General features: G+C 55.1%; 1 protein-coding gene across 2 annotated transcripts in view; it reads left to right on the forward strand.

Moving 5' to 3' along the window:
- EFCAB6 (EF-hand calcium binding domain 6) overlaps positions 1 to 19,716 on the forward strand; it is an 85,442-nt gene that overhangs the window by 31,333 nt on the left and 34,393 nt on the right. The window contains exons 9-13 of one of the 2 annotated variants that reach the window (XM_058673641.1): positions 1,435 to 1,549; positions 1,712 to 1,845; positions 4,024 to 4,256; positions 9,987 to 10,083; positions 15,001 to 15,119. In XM_058673641.1, coding sequence (XP_058529624.1) covers positions 1,435 to 1,549; positions 1,712 to 1,845; positions 4,024 to 4,256; positions 9,987 to 10,083; positions 15,001 to 15,119 — 698 coding nt within the window. Of the gene's footprint in view, positions 1 to 1,434; positions 1,550 to 1,711; positions 1,846 to 4,023; positions 4,257 to 9,123; positions 9,178 to 9,986; positions 10,084 to 15,000; positions 15,120 to 19,716 lie in introns of those variants that run through there. The other variant, XM_058673642.1, reaches the window with a different exon arrangement.

Genomic DNA, 19,716 nt, shown 5'->3' on the forward strand with positions numbered 1-19,716 from the left:
TGGGAACTTCCCATCCTTCCCTGAGGCTGGGCGGGAGCCCCTGGCCTGTGCCATCAACAGTGGTGAGTGTGGTGTGGGGACGAGGCCAGGGCTCCCATGTGGCTGTAAGACTGCGTTCTGTGTACTGAGGTGAGGACTGTTCTTAGACACTACACTCCTCCCCCGCCCTGCCAGGACGGCCACATGGCCTGGGAACCAGCATGGCTCATGCAGAGGAAGCAGAGGGGGCTGGGGCTTTCCCACGGTGCTGCCAGGACCGCCACATGGCCTGGGAACCAGCATGGCTCACGCGGAGGAAGCAGATGGGGGGGGGCTGGGGCGCTCCCAGGATGCTCAGCAGCAGTTGGCATTACAACAGGATGAGTCTCCCACACTGTTCCTGCTCTTGGGCACCTGCTCAGGGTACCATGCTTTCCCAACCAGGCTGACAGTGACGGTGGACAGTGTCAGGGTCTCCCAAGTGAGGGTCCCCAGGATGGGAGATATGAGTTTGGACAGTCAGGACCTGCCAACTTGGCTCCAAGGGGCTTCCGGAAGGCCTCCTGGGAGCCAGCAAAAGCCGTGGCTCTGGCGAGGGTGCCTCCTAAGGTAGAATCTGTATCTGCTGCAGTTGAGCTTGGTGGCGTCGTGGGAGTTGCCCGTGGGGCCGGGATGAATCTCGGTGATTTGCGGCTACATTCATCTCAGAGATGAAAGCGGTGCAGGAGAAGCTCGGGAGGCGCGTCGGAGGCGGGAGTGCACGTGGAGCATCTTGCGCCTCTGCCAGGAATGCCACCGCTGCGTCCCGTGTCCCTCAGGAGCTCCGGGCCCGCGTGGAAGGGAATTACATGGGAATAGCCGATGAACGGGCTGACAGGCTGCCCACAGCTCGGCGCCTGCCTCTCCTCTCCCCGGCACATCTCAACCCCCGGGGCTGGGAAACATTTGCCTACAGACATTTTCCTACCAGCCATTACATATGTTTTTATGAAAGGACCGAGCAGGAGGAATTTGCAATGAATAATTCATGGGTAATTGTTTTCAAAATATGAAGTTATTTTTCCAAGCAACCCATCCCTAGGTTTCAGAGGCACGTTGCTTTCCTGGCTGTTCACGCGTGGGCCGGGCTTCATGCTCTAAAGGCTGATGCCATCCCACACTGGGGCAGGCTCCTCCACAGGGCTGGCAGGGCGTCCCTACAGATGCCAGAGAATCCCCAGTCTTCACAGAGCCTGCTGTCACCACCAGCCCCACAGGCAAGACCCCAAGACCCGCGCCAGGCACAGGGGAGACTCCTTTACTGCCAGCCTTCTCTCATGAACCCAACTCTGCCAGGCCCAGCTGGATGGGCAAGGGTACAAAGAGCCATTCTGTGTTTGGCCTGGGCTGCCATGGGTTGTGGGCAGGGCCGTGTGGGACATCCTCACTCCACGTTCTTGTCTCTTTCCTCGCCAGGTGCTGGAGGACAGTGGCATGCCCATGACCGAAGAGCAGTATGCGCTGCTGGCTGCCAAAATCGGTTACAGGAAGGAAGGGATGAGCTACATGGACTTCACAGCAGGGTTTGAAGGTAGTGGCAGGCCACATGTGTGCCCCAGGGGCTGCGGGCGGCGGCAACAAAACTGTGTCGAATTGGATGCGATCCGATCTGGCCTGGTCACGGAGCTGGAGTCTCCCTGGAAGAAACTGATTGAGCCCTGACTGTGGCCTTTGCTGCCCATGACCCTCACAGATGCTGCCGTACCTGGGCCCAAATCACTTCTGGCTCAGACGCCCACACCTGCTCACACTCCCCCGAGCACCCACTTTGTCACCGCTGAGGAGTGCCTGCAGCTTTTCCCCAAGAGGTTAGCCGAGTCCTTCCAGGTAAGCTGTGACTGCAGACTAAGGGCTGCTCCCTGCCCACTGTGGCATGTGGCCCACTGTGGCATTAGTGGCCCACTGTGGGCGTGTGTCCCTATCAGCTCAGGGGACACAGACTCAGCCCTGGGCAGAGGCACGTGCTTGCCCCAACAGACCCTCTGCTTTCACCAGGCTCCTGGCCATCCTATACTGGGAGGAGCAGTGAGGGGGACTCCCCACAGGCATGGTTGAGGCCATCTGACCCTGCCGTCCTCCGTATTCACTCCCCAAACAAGTGTCACATGCTTAGTATGTGTTGGGTGATGGCCAGGCACCCCCCAAGAGCTGGACTAACTGAAGGCATGGAGTGAACTGTCTACTCCCATCTAACTGCCCTTTGTGGGGGGGGATCAAGTTCAAGTAGGTGACGGGCACCCAGGAAAAAGGCCCCTTCAGGGAGGATGGAACCTTGAGCCCTAAGCAGGTGCCTTGGCCTACACACTGTTCTCCACCCACTAGCATCTCCCTCGCACCCTGGCCACCTCATGCCTTCACATGAGCCTGGAAAGCCGTGGCTGCCCACAGCACCTGGCCCAGGTTCGATTCCTGCATCACCCATTGCCATGACTCCAGTGCTGCTGTGACACTTGCCACAGGGGAGGGACTGTGGACATCACACACATGGTCTTGTTTACTCGGCGTCTCGCCACTGCCCTGTGAAGTGGGCATCCCATTCTGCCCATCCCACTGCCATCCCACTGCCGGGGCAGCTGAGGGTCAACGGTGGGCACAGAGTGTCCCATCACAGATCTGGGTAAGGAAGCCTTGGTAATGGTCCCTGGCTCCCTGAGCAGGAGTTGGGCTTCCCCCTGGAGAACCTAGGACTGGCGGGCAGGAGTCTGGTGGGGGGCAGTGTCACATACACACAGGCGCGTGTGCCCCCAGGGTCCCGCTGCTGTGGCAGTGGTGGCTGGCTGTGGCAGTGGTGGCTGGCCTAGGCCTTGTTCTGTGCGTCTCATCTCCCTTCTGTTTATGAGGGGAGACAGATGGAGCACATTAAGTCCCAGTGTGTCACATGGGCACAGGTGCCACCAAGAGCAGCAGAGTGGGGGAGGCAGAGGGCTGACCTGGTTGAGGTTGCTGTCCGGCAGGAGGGTCAGCAGAGCCCAGGAAGGGCAAGGGGTCCACTGAGGCCCGAGCTGCCCCCTGAGATAGGCAGGCCAGGGGCCAGGAACCTTGGTCTGTTTGACATCTGCAAGGAAATGGACCCCACAAGAAGATATGGGCGTATGGAGGTCATGAGAGGGGCACCCTCGGGAAAAGGGGCGATCCCTTGGGCCACCCACACAGCTGTCCCTCTGCAAGGTGAGGTACTAGAGGCAGCAACATTTTTGACACACTGGGGTGTTAAGCATGGAACCAGTGCACGTTAGTTGTGTGTAACATTTACTGAGCAAAAGCATGAGTGAATCCAACTTTTCCTACAGAAATCAGAGCAGGCGCCAACAAAGACTGTGAATAGCCAGTTCAAGAAGAAACCACCCGCCTGCGAGGGTACCCACACAGTGTCTCCAAGCAGGCAGGGGGTGGGCCGCCCTCAGGCAGTGGGAGAGGGCCAAAGGGGTCCAGGAATCTCACCCAGGCGACATGGGCAGTCGGCCAGCCACAGCCTGATGCTTGCAGTGTGGCTGCGTCCAGGCACCCAAGAAACACGCCAGGTGGCTTGGCACATATTGGCACATCGTTCCCTATTGCACCCCACAGGCAGTATGGATTCTGTGACTACCTGTCGGACAGGCGAGAAAACAGAAGCATAGCCAGTGGGGTGTCTGGCTCAAGGTCATCCCGTCCGTGTGGCCTGGGCTCTCAATACCAAGTTGTCTGTGAGCCCCAATCTCTTCATCTTGTAAAACGGGAACCCCTGCCTTGCCCCCCAGCAGCAGGCCCGTGAGCAAAGGGGCGGGGTCCTGGCCTTGAGTTCCCACCCATGCTGGACACTCTGATGTGGAGTGGTTATCAGCCTGCAGCCTGAGGTGGTCAGCAACACCCGGACAGTGAGGTGTCCCTATGCACCTACCTTGTTCTCTCTCTCTCTCTCTCTCTCTCTGTCTTCCAGTGCCAAGAGTGGACAGGAGGAGATGGGCCGGGTTGGTGTGCACAGTGGGCGGGGGTGGGGCCCTGACATGTGCGTCTCCTCTCCAGGACTCCTACTCCGCCTTCTTCAAGATGGACACAGACCGGGATGGCATCATCAGCATGCATGACCTGCAGAGGCTGCTCTTGCACCTGCTGTTCAACCTCAAAGACACCGAGTTTGAGCGCTTCCTGGGCCTCCTGGGCCTGAGGCTCGGTGTCACCTTAAATTTCCGGGAGTTCCGCGGCTTGTTTGAGCAGACCCCGCTCCAGACGGATGAGGCCCCACAAAGGTTCACTAGGTAAGTGGTGCTGCATGCGTGCCAGGATGGGCCAGGGGAGGACGGCCCAGGTCACGCACGCCGGCTCTGGGGAGCAGCCAGCCGGTGGAGGCTCCCTCCTGCACTATTGTCATTTCCCTTGTGTGTGGTGTGTACGTGGGGTCTTCCCATGGTCACGGAAATGCGTATTCTGAGAAAACCTTCCCTGGGCTTTTGTGTATAAAAATTGCATTGGAGCTGCCATACTGAAATTCTGTGAGCTTCTTGAAGTGCCCTATTCATAGGTTACCCTGGGTCTGTATAAGGTAGGCTTTTGTCTTAGGCTTAAAGGGAAAATAAATTTTTTTTTTAATGGAAAGGTAGAGTTACAGAGAAAGAAGGAGAGACAGAGAACTTCCATCTGCTGATTCAGTCTTCAAATGGCTGCAATGGCCAGAACTGAGCCAATTCAAAGCCAGGAGCCAGGAGCTTCTTCCAGGTCTTCCACGTGGGTGCACTTGAGCTGTCTGCTGCGTTCCTAGGCCATAGGCAGGGAGCTGAATCACAGACAGAAAAGCCAGGACTTGAACCAGTGCCCACATGGGGTGCCCCAGGTAGAGTCTTAGCTTGCTAGGCCATGGTGTTAGCCTCATTAACCTTAGCTGTTTGTGCTGTGTCCTGTCCAAGGCTTGCCAGGTGTAGACAAGTGGCAAGGTTGTTGAAGCCCTGGGCACCAGCATTTGCACACTCTCAAAGGCAAGACTGTAGGGCACCTGTGGGAAATGGGAAGGGGATGTTGAGGGCAACTGGGGCCAGGGGAAGGGACCACGAACCCAGGCTCTCAGATGCAGGATGTGTGGGTACACAGGTGTACTTCCTGCTGTGCCAAGCACTGCCCCTCCCCACTTACTTCCAGCTTGGAGTGTGTGTTGGTTGCCCCAGGGAGTGGCATCAGGCTCAGGGTCAGAGCTGCTGTTCTGATGGAATCTGGGCGTGCCGGCTGTGTCTGTGCGTCTCTGCACTTGATCTTAGCCAAAAGGCCGAGAAGCAATTGTCCGTGCGTCTCTGGCCATCCACACCCCTATCAACTCTGCTTGCCTGGCCACTTCAGCGTCACTGCGGGAATGCTGAGTTTCAACCTTGTTCAGGGGACGCCTGTGTCCATGTGTCTCCATGCATCTCCAGCCATCCAGCCTGTCCCCGTCGGCTCTCCTTGCCTGCTCACTCCAACATCACAGCGGGAATGCTGAGTTTTAGCCTTGTTCAGAGCGATCTAACAGAGTTCTGCTAACATGACATCCTGTGCTCTTCCCCCAGGCCAGAGCCCAGTTTGTTGTCTATTTTGTTTTGTTTTGTTTTTGTTTTAATACTGTTGCCTCAGACTGATGGAATTAAACTGCTTAGGAAGGACTACACTATTGTAACAATATGGGGAAAATCAGTCGCGGGGTGGGATTTGGGGGCCAGGATCCCAGACTCTATGGAATTGTACCATAAAATTCAAAATTAAAAATAAAAAAATAAGACTGAATACTGTTGACTTTTGTTTTTTTAAAGGTTTATTTAATCATTTGAAAGGCAAAATTGCAGAGAGAGAGAAAGATGGCTCTTCCATCTGCTAGGTTATTCCTCTAATGGTCCATACTGCCAGACAAAAGCCAGTGCTTGGGCCGTGTGCTGCTCCCTGGCAGTGTTGCCTGGGAGCTGGATCAGAAGTGGAGCAGCGGGCCAGGCCACCCCCCTGCCGGATGTCACAACAGCGGGCCCCTGTGCTCTTACATTCCTGAGAGAGGCTGCAACGGGGAAACTCCAAGGTGTCCCTTGCGAGCTCCCACATGGTGGCTCACTCTAGACATTTTGGTTTTTCTTATTTTTTAGCATACTTGGGAGCAGACATAAGTAATGACTAAATACCCCATACTATAACAAAATGAATCTGATAAAATGAAAATCAGTATTGATAGCGCCCCGTTGATATCATAGACATTCTCTAACTGTGCCTTTCAAGTAAATACCTTTTATAAAAAGGAGGTTCAACAGACCCATATGTTGATTGCAAGATAGAATGAGCTGTCACTTATAAATAAGTAAAAAGTGCCCTATTCTTTTGTTGTTGTTGTTAAAGATTTATTTTGATTGAAAAGGTAGCAGATTACATAGAGAAGGAGATACAGGGAGAAAGATCTTCCATCTGCTGGTTCACTCCCCAAGTGGCCTCAGTAGCCTGAGCTGAGCCAATCCAAACCCAGGAGCCAGAAGCTTCTTCTGGGGTCTCCCATGCAGGTGGGTGCAGGGTCCCAAGGCTTTGGGCCATCTTCTACTGCTTTCCCAGGCCAGAAGCGGGAGCTGGATGGGAAGTGGAGCAGCCGAGGCACACACCAGTGCCCATGGAGGATCCCGGCACATGTAAGGCAAGGACTTTAGCCACTAGGCTGCCGCACCAGGTCCAGATGCCCTGTTCTTTGGGAAGGTCCTAGCAGAGCGTAAGAGCCCTGAATACCAGTTCTGTCTTGGGTGTTGTGGTATTGCTGCTGCTGGCCGTGTGCAGTGAGTCAGAAAGCTGTCGTTTGTCTTCTGTTTGCCGGACAGAGGGGCACCTGTTGTAGCCTCTTTGCTCGGTGTCTGTGGATGTCACCAACGAGACCGATCAGCCCCAGGAAGTCTTGCTGCGAGTCTGTCACTGCGAAGCAGCTCCCCGGCCGTCCCAGGGCCACTCAGCATTTCCGTCTCTTCTTGGGTGGGCTGTGGCCATTTGGGTCTTTTGAGACATTGCGCCATTTCATGTCAGTTGTCAGATGGATGGGAATCAAATGGAATATTCCCTGATGATCTTTTTAATGTTGGTGGGGTGTTTAGAGATTTCTTCAAGTGGTCAACTTAAAGTTTGTCTCACGGATGTTTTTAACAAAACTTATTTTTGATTTTTCTCTGCCTTTATGCATTTAATTGCAATGATTTCCAATCTTTGTTATTTCCTTCTTTCTAGAATGTTTGGAGGTGGGGAAGCTTGGTTTTTTTTTCTTTTTAATTTCTGTAGCTTACAAACTAATACTTTTGTTCATTCCTTTCTCATGTTATAGTACACATTCCCGTGTAGGCGCTGGTGTGGCTGCACGCTCACGTTTTGGTATGTCACAGTTATTATCTTCACCCACTTCGAAACGTCCTCCAGTTTCCCCTGGATGTCCCGGTGGACACACGGATTATCTCAAGCTGCGTTGTTGGGTTTCCAAATATTTGCATAGTGTCCAAACATCTTGTTCTTCATTGTTGTGTTTGTTGTTAAGTGGGACTACCATACCTTGTGTGATTTTAATTCTTTCAGATTTGTGAAGTGTTTTTCTTCAGGACCTTGGGTGTGGTCTGTCCCAGTCAACACTCTTCATACACTGACAGCGTGCGCTTTGCTGCTGTGGGGCACAGTGCCCTGTCCATGCCAGCTTGGCCAAGCTGACCACTGGTGTGGCTCAGGGCTCCTGTCTCGCTGCTGCTTTTCTGTCTTCCTGTTTGGTCATTTGGAAAGTGGTTGTGACATCTCCCAGTAGTAGTTTCAGCCTTGCCAGAAGTTTCCTTGTCTATCGATTTACTGCTTTGTGATTCCTGAAGCTCTGAGGACAATGCCGCAGCGTGGCCATGCAAGTGTCCGCATGCTTGCTTGCTCCTCCACCGTGACTGGAAAGTTCAAGCGTCCTGTGCCCGAGTCTCCTGGCCCCTCAAGAACTCCCTCCCAACCTGTTACAGATCACGAGTCCTCTCCTGCCTCGGGTGGTCTCAGGAGACCACAGCCCTGGGGAATCCTGCGCTTGTCCCAATCCCCGGGGCCTTGCATGTCCCCAGTGCCACTGAGCTGTTCTGGGTCCATTCCACAAGGTGCAGGCCTGAGGGGACCCGGACCTTCTAACGCAGGTGTGGGAGGCTGTCTCCTCCCCGAGCCCCAGGTTGCTGGGTCTTCTGGCTAGAAAATCTTGAGTTTCAGAACACCTGTTTGTACTGCTTGTGATGGAGTGCAGGCCCCAAAACAACAGAATGAAACAAAAGGAAAAAAAAGATGTGAAAAATAATGCAGATTTCCTCATGTTCCTTGGCTCACAGGGCCCCCTTCCTCTATACGCTCTGGGAGGACAGAGTTCCTGGGCCCCATGCGCCTACTTGGCCACCACTGTTGCTGTCACCAGAACAGAGGCACAGCCTCATGGTCTGGGAAAACAAAAAGAGACCCAAACCGGGGTCAGGTTTGCCTCATGCCGGGGGTCCTCTCCCTGGTGGGTCACTAGAGCGTCTTCTGCCAGCATCTGCTCTCGGGCCCAAGCTGGGGCGCAGCAGGAGGAGCCTCCAGGCAGGCCCTTCCTTGGGCAGGCAGCACTGTCCCTGCTCATTGGCTCCCTTAGGCTTCCCTGGTGATCTTGGTGCCCCCCCCCCACACACACACATTGCCCCCTGAAGCTGTGGGCTCTGTCCCTGAGGCAGGTGGCCCAGCCTGCAGGACCCACAGCAGTGCCCTGTGCATTAACCTGTGGCTGCTGTTGACAGGAGGCGGAGTCTGGACCTCAAAGACACGATGAGGCAGGCGATGTCCTAATAGAGAAGAAATAAGTAGCGACTGGAAAAGACCATAGGAAGTCTCTCTGAGGGACAAGTGTATCAAGCCTGGGAACCAAAACAGTGACCGGGGGGCTGGGCCGGGGGCTGCTGGGGTGGGGAGACCAGTGTCCATGTGATGAGACAGCACCTGGGAGAACCTGGCAGGCCTCTGGTTATGGGTAGGAGTTACATCATCCAAGCTTAAATTCCTTTAAGGAGAGTCGTGACAACACAGTGTAATCCCATTGCCCGCCCTCTTCCTCATGGTCAAGTTGTGTGAGGGTTGGACTGGCCGGCTGGCCCTGGATCCCTTGCCACTCGGGGCATTCCAGGATTCTGTGGAGTCCAGTAGGCAGTTGGAGAGGATGACCCAGAAAAGCAGGTGGGGCGGGGCAGCCTCGAGGCTGTAACTGAGGATGGGTCGGGGCCAGCCCGCAAAGGGGAGCCACGGAGTGTGGACTAATGGCTATCATTAAAGGCCAGAAGCCACGCGTTAGGGGACAGGCCACATGGAGTGAGGCCGGCGCCTGCCTGCCCCTTGGGTGGATATCCAAGGGCTCCCCTGTTTTTTAGGGGTGGGGAAATCTTGGGCATCCCCAGTTTCTTCAGATGGTCTTCGAGGCCAGGAGGGCTGCAAGTGCAGGCCCTGGTTTAAGGGTCTTTAGTGTTTATTGTCTCCTGAACAGATAGGCCGGACTTTGGCTCTGCTCCGAAAGAGCAGATCAATCCCACCAGCCTTCCCTTGGGCAAATCGGCTGCGGCTGTGTGATCTCCGCCCGACCCCAGCCCTACTCCCTGGTCCTCTGCCATTTGTTTTATTCTGCATGTTCACTCCAGCTTGTAAATTCAGAAATAAAAGTTTTTCAGTTTTTTTTTCTGAGACGTTTGGTGCTATATTGTGGGTCTTTTTTTTTTTTTCTTTCCTTCCCCGCTGAGACTAAATGAACCTTGCTTGTTTCATGTGCTTGAGGGAAAAATTGAATAGCATTTATCTGGAAATAAGCAAGGGCTTACCTGCATGGGAGGACACTGCCCTAACAAGGCAGCCTGGAAGTGCGACCACGTGTTTAAGGAGCTAACTTGGATGTGTGGATGTGGAGGAGCAGGGAGAGGGTGCAGGAAACTCTGAGGAGATCAATGAGCCCAGTAAATGTAAACACGGTGACTGACTTAGTTATTTTTTCTTTAAAGGCTCAAGCAAAAGTTGGCTGATTCAGAACTAGCCTGCGAACAAGCACATCAGTACCTCGTTACCAAAGCCAAGAACAGATGGGCTGACTTGTCCAAGGTAAGAAAGCAGGGAAAACTCGTCTTCCCGTGTTTGGGGGCCGCAGGATAGCCCAGGACTTGACATTGAACTGCTGAGACTGGAAACACCCTTGCAGACGCAGCAGGGCCACAGGCTTGTGCTCCTGGAAGGCTTTCCCACACCGGCTCCGGGCCACATCCAAGGTCAGCAGGTGTCTAAGGAAGCAACGACAGGTGTCACGTAGACAGAAATTTCTGGTGACCTTGAGGCGTGATGTGCTTCCAGAATATCTGTGAAAAAATGGAACCTGCTGTTGTGCTTGGTTTGACAGTTACACGCACGCCTTGTCTGTGCAGCGGGCCCCGCCCCGTGCAGTGCCAGGCGGTGGCTGCGGTTTCCAGAGGCTTGTAACGTTACTGTGGTAGCTCTCCCTGCCCGTGATCAAACCAGATCCCATTCTGCAGCATGGAAGACCTCACCCCCACACACTGACCCAAGTACATTTCTAAACCATGAAGTAGGTGTGTCCCCGCCCCGTTTCCTTCCAGCATGTTGTCTCACTGGCTGCCCCTTCTGGACCTGTGTATGCATGCCAGGTGAAGTGCTTGGGCTCTTGCTGTCTGGATCTCCCTCTCACAGTCCTGACGAGTCCCCAGGGCCACCTGTGCTAGCCCTCTGGTCTTGATGGAGTGACCATGCTGGCCAGGCTGGGCAGTTTTACAGACCGGAAGCCTGGCATGACCACCAAGGCCTGCCTGCTTTTCAAGGAAGCCCCTGGAAGGGCAGCGCACTCCAAGCACCCACCCGAGCTGGGGACCAGAGCAGGACACCTGTGGGCACCGTCTTTGCTGCCCTCCTCTGGCTTTTCTTCAACCCCTGAATCTACTCAGCTGGGACCTGTGGAGGAGAAAAAGGCCCCTCTTTCTCCAGGCAGCCCCTCCTCTTGCCGGCCCTGCCTTCACCCTCTGCATGGGGGTGCCACAGCCCATCTGTCTGCTGCTTGGCTACCTGCCTCCTTGCCCTTCCACCCCCATCTGCTGGTGCTGTTGTCTGTGGACCCCAGCAGCTCACAGGGGTCACTCCCCAGACCTCTCGCCCATCTGGGACACAGCTACTACCCACAAGCTATGTGCTGGGACCCAGTGGTCAACAGGTCAGCCTGAGCCCCACTGTGTGGAGCCCAGCGGTCACAGTGTGACAGCTGAGGAGCAGCAAACAGACCACTAACAAAGCAGACTGGGCAATGGGAGAGGGGCTTCGTGCTCCCATGGAGTGAGAAAGAATAGCTGTTGCCCCCCAAGGAGGGACATGGGCTTTACTGCTGATCAGTTCTTTCTCAAAGGCCCTTGCTCCAAACCTTTGTTTTCTGTGGTGTATTAGATGCTGCAATCACTTTTGTGGAAGATCCATATAGATTATTTCTTTTCTCAGTGGATGTCAAATGGTTCTAGCACCATTTGAGGCAAAAGCCGTGATGTATAGCCTTTACTCTTTTGTCCAGAAAAGATGAGTTGATTGTTCTGTTGATGTTTCTTCTAGTCCAGTGATGTACTGCCTGTCCTTTGGCCAGTACCACACTGTTATGACCACTAACCACTTTCCTGTGAATCTCGAGGTCGGGCAGCATCTGTCCTCCTCCTGCTGACCCTGCCCCGTGGAGTTTGGCTGCCAGGGACCTTCTTTCTGCTGTCCTGTGTCCACCTTAGGGTCACCGTGTTGCTGTGTCGGCAATGCTCGCGTCACCGTGTACCCCGAGCCGAGCGGAAGGACTAGGGTTACAAAAAAGACAACACGCAGTGGGTCATTCGTACAATGAGAATGCCATTTATTTGAACTTAGCCTGCCTTTTTATAGTCTGGCTTGTTCCTCCCAGTATTTTTCCAATGCTCAAGCAACTCCTAAGATCCCCCGGGGGGCATCTTGATAACCGGGAAGCAGGGAAGCAGGAATTTGTGGTCAAGCCAGGGGCTACATGTATCAGGCCAAGATTGTGCATTCCTGTTACCCCTTGAGAAACAAACTAAGCTGTGGAGTTAACCCTTGGGAGACCGGGTCCTACATTGCTGTCCACAGAACACCACACTGATGTGACACCTGGTGGTGTTGGGTCTTCCTGTCCATGAACATGGGCCTTCTTTCCTTTGTTGCTTCCTTCAGGGTGCTGTGTCTTCTCTCATCTCTATGCAGGTAATTGTATTAGGTTGGCTGCTAAGCATGTCATCTCTTTTGGTGCCAGTGAAAATGGGGTTGTGTTTTCATCTCAAATTCCGCCTGCCCCATTGCTACTGTATAGGAAGTGATATTTAGTTTATTAGCCATGTACTTTGCAGCGTTGGTGTCAATGCTTATTAACTCTGAGAAGGTGTGTGTGCATGTGTGTGTGTCTGTGTTAATTTCTTTGTATTTTCTGCAGGAACAAACATATCATCTGTGGGAGGGAAAAAGAGACATTTTGTTTCTTCTTACCTACTTGTCTGCCTCTGATTTGCTTTTTCTGTCTTACCGCACTAACCAGGATTTCCAGTGGGTGTCAGGAAGCTGGGGTGAGAGGGACACCCTTGCTGTGTTCCCACTCCCAGCGAGAGGCTTCTGGCTTCCCTTCACCAACCTGGGAGTTTCCCGTTGGGGTTCACAGATCTCCCTTGTCAAGTTGAGAGAATTTTGTCCTATCGCGTGCTTCGAGAGAGCTATTGAACTGGCTAGTCTGTTTGCTGCATTCATGCAGGAACTGATTTCTGACCTTGGAGCCGGCCGGGATAAATGTGCCTGGGACAGATCCTACAGGGCGGATGTGTGTAATTCTTCTTACATGTCATGAGCTCGAACTTGGTAATGTCTGGTTGGAGATCTTTGCATCCATGTTCCTGGGGCATCCTGACCTGCAGTTTCCTTTGCTTGCAGCATCCTAGCCTCAGGAGTTAGGAAGACCCTGGTCACATGGAACGCCTTCCCTCTCCCTGGGCCACGTCCCTTTTCGCTCAGGGATGTGTGCTCCAGGGAACTGGTGTTTACTCGACTGGCTATGGTTTAGGGGAAACTGGCTTTCCCTGTAACTTCACTTCCTCTACAGTGTAAGAAGAGAGATTGATTCTTTCAAGTTGGTTTGGATTTCTGCTTGTCCTTGAGAGAGTCATGACTTCCAAGCTTGTGACAGTTTAGGCCTGAAACATGTTTTTAAAGCAACTTGCAAATACTCCAGACTTCATTTTTTTTTTTAAAAATTTTGTCAAATGGTGCCTCTACTGTGGCCAACAAGGTGACTACCAGCTGTGTGAAGAGAACATGGCCAGCACGGGTGGGGGTTCTCTTCCAGCAAAGGGGTGAACAGACTACATTTCTGGCTTTGTGGGATCCCAGGCCACTGTCATCCCTGCTAGCAGATGCGAAGTGGCATCTCACCACAGACCTGATTGCACTTGGTCAGCATTTGGCCCCAGTCAAGCTGTGTTTTCCTGTCTGCCTGGAGTGTCCTGCAGTTTGCACGCTGGATTGTCTATCTTTTCCTTGGGGGCAGTGGGATTTCTCAATGTTGTGTGGAAGCCGAAAGCAGCAGACTTCTGCACAGACTTCTCTGTTGTTTCTCCCTTCCGGTGCCGTGTCTTCTGAGAGAGAGAGGTCTTTTCTGTGTGGTCAGAGTCAGTCACATCTCTCTGGTCTTCACCTGAGGAGTCTAGCTCCCCTGAGTTCATAAACACTACTTCCCCAATCCCTTTCCCCGAGCTTCCCAGCGCTGTTGTCCAGGTCCCGCAGTGTGGGCGTCTCTGGTGCTGACCCCATTGCTGCGTCTCCCATGCAGGCTTCCAACCCTCTTTGTGCATTTGCCACGAATCCCTCTCCTCCCCTCCCTGGAAGGCCTCCAGCTGGACCCACGTACATCCCTCAGCTCCTGTTTCTCTACACTGGTCCATGGGTCTGTCCCAGACCTGGACCCCATCTCCATGGCTGTGGAAACTCACAGAAACGTCCCAGGCGGCTGGCAGGTGAGGCCTTCCACCTGGCTTACCTAGAGTCTTCATCAGCCCTGGGCAAGTCTGTGGGTGAGGAACTGCTGGCTGACCTCATGAGCTTCCAGCTGCAAACCTCCCGATGGTTTCCAGCCACTTGTCTCTGTGAGGCGTGGTGCTCTGCTGGGGAGAGGGCGCCCTGTGGCATCGGGGCTCCTCTGGGCATAGGACTCCAATGTCAGCTCCTGCTTTGTTCCCGGAACTCTCACATGGCTGCTGCTACAGGTGTCTGTTAGAATGTGTCATTTTCCAAGATTGGTGCATCAAATGTGATAGGCTTTGCCTACCGACCTAGAATCCAGCCCCCTCGCCATGTCCACCTCTTAGTGACCTGTGCTTGTGGAACCCCTGTGCTCCCAAGCGTCCGGCGCTGTCCTTGGTGTGTGCTGCTGGCCCTGTTCCCTCTGCCCCACTGGGAAGGCCTGTGTTTCCGGCCGAGACCCGGGTGCAGCCATTGAGTGGCAGTGGCCTGTTGTATTCTCGGTCTTCTCCCAGGTTCCCCAGACCCCTGCCTTTCAGTTGAGTGCCACCCATGTGACAGCAGTCTGCAGTCCCCCCAATGCCTAATGAAAGCCATTCCAACATCTTGGGGACTTGGCAGTGGCCATACCAACCTTGACATGCCAGCTGGCATATGTGTCCTGCCTCTGCCCTTTGCCACCCCAGGCCACTGTGCAGCCCAGTTGGGGTGCTCATTCTCATATTCAGTTCCCCTGGAGCTAGCAGACCCTGTTGGGATTCTGTGAACCTCAAGTTGGGGTGAGGACGAGACTCCACAGGGCACACAAGGCCTCTCAGTGGCCCAGCTGGCACCTCTGGTGCTCACCTCGCCCCCATTCTCCCTGCTGTCACCTTCCTTGCATGCACCGGGAGCTCAGCGGGTGGCTGGAGGTTGTCCTGAGACCTGCTCACTGAGAACCTTGGCCACTGAGCTCCGTCCTCTCCTATGCAGAACTTCATTGAGACCGACAGTGAGGGCAATGGCATCCTCCGGCGGCGGGACATCAAGAATGCACTGTATGGCTTCGACATTCCCCTGACGCCACGAGAATTTGAGAAGCTGTGGCAGAGGTGAGTGGTGGCTGGTGACTGGTGGTTGGTGGATGATGCCTGGAGCCTGGCAGCTCCTGGTCAGTAGGGCCTCCTACTGAGGTGGGATCCCGACCTGGGTGCTGGGCCTTGTTCCTTGTCCCCCATGGCATGGAGCCGAGGTGGACAGGCTGGCCCCCAGAAGTGTTGCGACCCTGTGTGAACAACTGTCACCCTTCCCGTTCCAGAGGACTTTGCATTTCCGAGGAGGCAGAGGCCAGGCCCATGCTTCTGCTGTTGTCGGGGAGTGAGAGGCTTGCCTCCCATCTGACCTGCTCAGCAGACAGATGTGCAGTGGGATCTGCCTAAAGATGGCACTCAGCGTCGCCTGTTTTATAGCAAAGTCATTTGCAAGCAGCCAAGTTTTGGGCGCCTTGGAGCCATCTCCCAAGGGTCCCTGCAGCCAGAAATGGGATGGGGATGTTGGCATGATGTTTCACGCCCTATTCCAGATTGAGCTGCTCTTGTCCCAGGCTTCCGTGGGTGTTGTGTCTGGCAGTGCGGCCCTGCCACCCTGTGCCCTTTGGTGAGGCTCCTGGTGGTCCCGTGGTTGCAGTCCTGGCAGGGTGGTTGGGAAGAACTGGAGGTGCACACAGCATTCTCACGGATCATCAGGGCCCACACTACCTGTGTACAGGGAATAAGCCTGGCGACCGCAAGTCAGTCACAGGAACCCTGGGGACCACAGTGGGCTGGAAGCTGCAGGGGCAGCAGGGGTGACAAAATAGGATTCCAGAAGTCCCGGGCACTCAGCAGGGAGTGTGTGGGCAGCTGGCAGGGTGTCTGGGGCTGGGCACTGGAGGACAGTGGGAGTTGAGTTGGCAGGAGGGGTGGGGCTGTGACATGAACCAACCGCCCAGGCCAGGGGAGGCTCAGTGGATGTGACTGGGGAGAGCCTCACCTTCGTGACGTAGGCACTGGAGGCACGTGGCCCACAATGGTCTCCGTGGAAGGAGAGAATAGGAAAGGAGAACCCTCACTTGCTGCTGTGGCAACAAGCATCCTTCCACGTCCGTGGGTGTGGGTGAAATGTGCCTCCTTTTGCCGTGTGCACTCGGTGTCCTACCAGCTATAGTCCCATCGGTCTCAAAGGTCTCCCCTTGGGTGGGGAGCAGCGCTGTGCCAGGGGACAGGGTAGGAGTCCTGCTGCCTTCCAGCCAGCTGTGGGGCCTCTACCGCGAGCTCCGCTCCCCGCACCTCATTGTCTCTGTCTGTCTGTTGGGGGATGGGGGAAGAGGCTGTGCTAAGGGGAAGGCCACAGGTGGGACCCAGTCCCCGGCCAGCATGTGTGGGGCTGCTGGCTATGCATCCTGTGTGACAACTGAGGGGGCGTCCTTGCATGTGGAAGCTGTGGGTGGCACCCCAAGGGCTCTCTACTGACACAGCCGTGGAGACCCACTGTGCTGGGCAGTGGGGCTGGGAGGCCGTGGGGATGCCTACCCTGTGCCCGTCTCTACTCCTCCCTCCATGTACTAGTCTCACTCTAACCACAACCTTACCAGCTTGGGGTCCTTATGGGTCCCTCAAGGTCCTCCTTGGACCTCAGCGCATGAAGCAGCTCCCAGCACACCCTGCGCCCCAGAAATGCTGCCGTGTCAATGTCGTCAGCTCACATGGCCTGCTTCCTGCTCCATCTGCCTTCTGAAAACCAAATCAGTATTGATTGGGGATTGTGTTAGCTGCTGTTTCTTTCTGAAGTGTTTAAATTGTGCTAGAATACACACAGCATGAAATTCGCCACCAACGTGTGTTTAAGCACACCACTCAGCGGTGTGACATGTAGTCCTGGTGGGTTGTTTTGAAAAAATGGATTTGTTTGTTTGAAAGGCAGAATGACTGAGAGAGGAGAGAGATTTCGTACGTTGCTTTATTCTCCAAAAATGGCGGCAACAGCCAGGTCTGAGCCAGGCCATAGCCAGGAGCCATCTAGATCCATCCAGCCCACTTGCTGGCAGGGGCCCAAGCCTTGCGCTGTCTTCCGTTTCCTCCCCAGTTGCGGTAGCAGAGAGATGGGACAGAAATGGTGCATCTGGGACTCAAACCAACGCACTAATAGAGGATGCCAGCATCAAAAACAGCGACTTAAGCTGCTGGACCAGGGCTGGCTCCTACATTCGTAATATACAACCATCATGGCCTTCCCACTCTGTGACTCCCACCTTTTTGTGAAATCATTTGCTAGTTAAGTCAGTGTAGGCCAATTAGGCTGACATGGCCCTGGCTCCCCAATAACACCAGGGGCTAGGGTAGGGTGGGGCAGCTCTACCCCTCAGACTTCTTAGAGTCTTGGCTTCCCCCACCCCCTGAAAAGCCTGTGGCCTATGGAGCAGTCAGATAAGCTTGGTAGGGGCCAGGCCTGGAACTGTGGCTGTTGCATTGCACACATCCTGTTAGCTGGAAGCCATGTGGGTGTGAGGAGTTGCAAGTCCAGAAGGGGGAACATAGAGCTAAGGGGCCAGAGCCCGCAAGGAAGGCGGGACTGCGTGCAGGTCTGGAAGCTGCTCCCTGTGCCAGGAGCTGGGGCCAAACACGAAGCGAGGTGTTTCTGGAAAGCCAGGTGTGGAAACCACTGTCCCAACTGCAGGTGCCACAGGAAACAGCACAGCTCTGTCCTTGGGGTCCACCAGCCAGGGCAACCCTGTGTACACTAACATTCTCCACGTTAAGGGAGGGTCCACCATTCAGGATGGCCGTGTGGTGGGAGCCATGAGGTGGGCAGGAGGTGGCAGGGCAGCTGGTAGGGCCAGGGCATGTAGGGGACCTTATCCCAAAGGGCACAGGTTAATCAGCTTTAGGGAGGGGGTGGGCTGCAGGATCCAGGCCAGGGGTAGAGGGACTGGAGGTGAGTGAGAGGCCAGCTCAGTGGTTCCAATGGAGGAGCCAGCAGCCAAAACAAGGCCCTGCTGGGTGCTAACGCCTGCACCCCAGAGAGGGTACCTTCTCTGGTCTTGTGGCAGATAAAGGCACCCAGCAACATGGTACACACAGAGGCATCAGCACCAGTAACCAAAGAAAACAGTCAGTTTGCAATGTCAGTGCCGCTCATTCTAGAAGCTTCAAGCTGCATTCACAGCTCTCCGTTGTTCTGAATAAGTGGGGAGGAGCTCCCCATCAGAGGGAGGGGCTTCTGTCAGCTTGTGCATCTGGAGAGGTGGGGCAGGGAACGGAGTGTGTATCATGGGAGGAGGGCATGGCCAGGCCAGCAGCAGAGAGGGCCCTGCTCCTGTGGCCGCCTCTCTGATCCATCATGGAGAACCACAGGGCCAGGCTGCCTCCTGCCACGCCCATCTTCCCAACACCAACCTTAATCCATGGACTGTTAGTATTGATCCCGTAACTGCTGACATCAGACTCGCAGGAACCAGGAGCCAGATCCTGTTCAAACCCCAGCATAGACAACCCCAGAAGGCAGAGAGAGGGAGCGGGAGCACCCCGCGTAGGCCCTGAGGGGAGAGCTGAGAGTTCCTCCTTATCTGTGTGGCGACATGACTTCATGCCCAGCTCCCTGGCCCCCTGGCTGCTGCTTGGGCCAGATGTCACAGATAATGAGGGCAGTGGCGGTTGGCCTCCCCAAGGCCAAGCAGGGGGCGCCGCTGGCAGCAGGGTCATCCTTTCCTGCTCTAATGACAACAAACAGGGCTGTCACCACATGAGGGATGCATGCTCAGCCCAGTGAGCCCAGCTACTGGGGCCACCATAGCAGCCGGTGCCACCGTGATGTGCTGGGTCCACTCAGAGACCTGGCCAGGTTCAAGTCCACTGTCAGAGCCCCCACCCCCCCACCCCCGCCCGGCGATCTGGCGAGGCAGAGGTAAGGAGAACAACTGCAACCTGCCCTTAGGAAAATGCAAATCCCGGAAACAGGACCCAGTGCAGAGGCACCTGCTCTGGGCTGGGGTCAATGCATCACCCCAAGTCCTGGGGCCTCAGCCCCTCTGACTCTGTTGCCTGTTCACCCCGCTCCTTGGCAGCAGCGCTCAGGCACAGTTTGGCTGCACCCAGTGATTTGAGAACGTGGTGGCTGTGTCATCTCAGGGGATTCCAGCAATGAAGCAGGGACCCCCCAAAGGAGGCACACCACGACTGTGGGCCACTGCCTACGGGCTTGCAGGCTTGGGAGCGTGGGGATGCTGAGTGGTCGAGCAGGCATGGGCTAGCTTTGAGAGGGTAAAGGAATAAGGCCCTCCAGCCAATGGGAGAGAGGGGATTTGGGGAGCACTAAGTTTGATTTTCAGCTGTGGAGCTGTGAGTCCAGTCAGCAGCCTATGTGACTTGTCAGCTTCCGGGCCCATTCCTGACGTGGCTACTCCCCCCTCATCCTCCGTGCTCTCTGGCACAAACGTGAAGCTTCTGCCTGACTTGAATACGCCCTCCTCTTGTGCGCACACCCCAGCAGGGACACACGGCTGTCACCTCCACCCTTCTGCACCTGCGGCTGCCTGGCAGAGGACAGCCCAGCCTCACACTCAAAGGCTCGCACCTGTCAGACCAGCACCCAGTGCCACCCGAGGGAGAGGTCACATTGGCCAAGCTGTTCAGACAGTCTTACTGGTACTCTGGGAGCCCCGGTGGATGCAGG

The sequence above is a fragment of the Ochotona princeps genome, chromosome 15 (assembly GCF_030435755.1).
Source record: "Ochotona princeps isolate mOchPri1 chromosome 15, mOchPri1.hap1, whole genome shotgun sequence".
Classification (NCBI taxonomy): Eukaryota; Metazoa; Chordata; class Mammalia; order Lagomorpha; family Ochotonidae; genus Ochotona; species Ochotona princeps.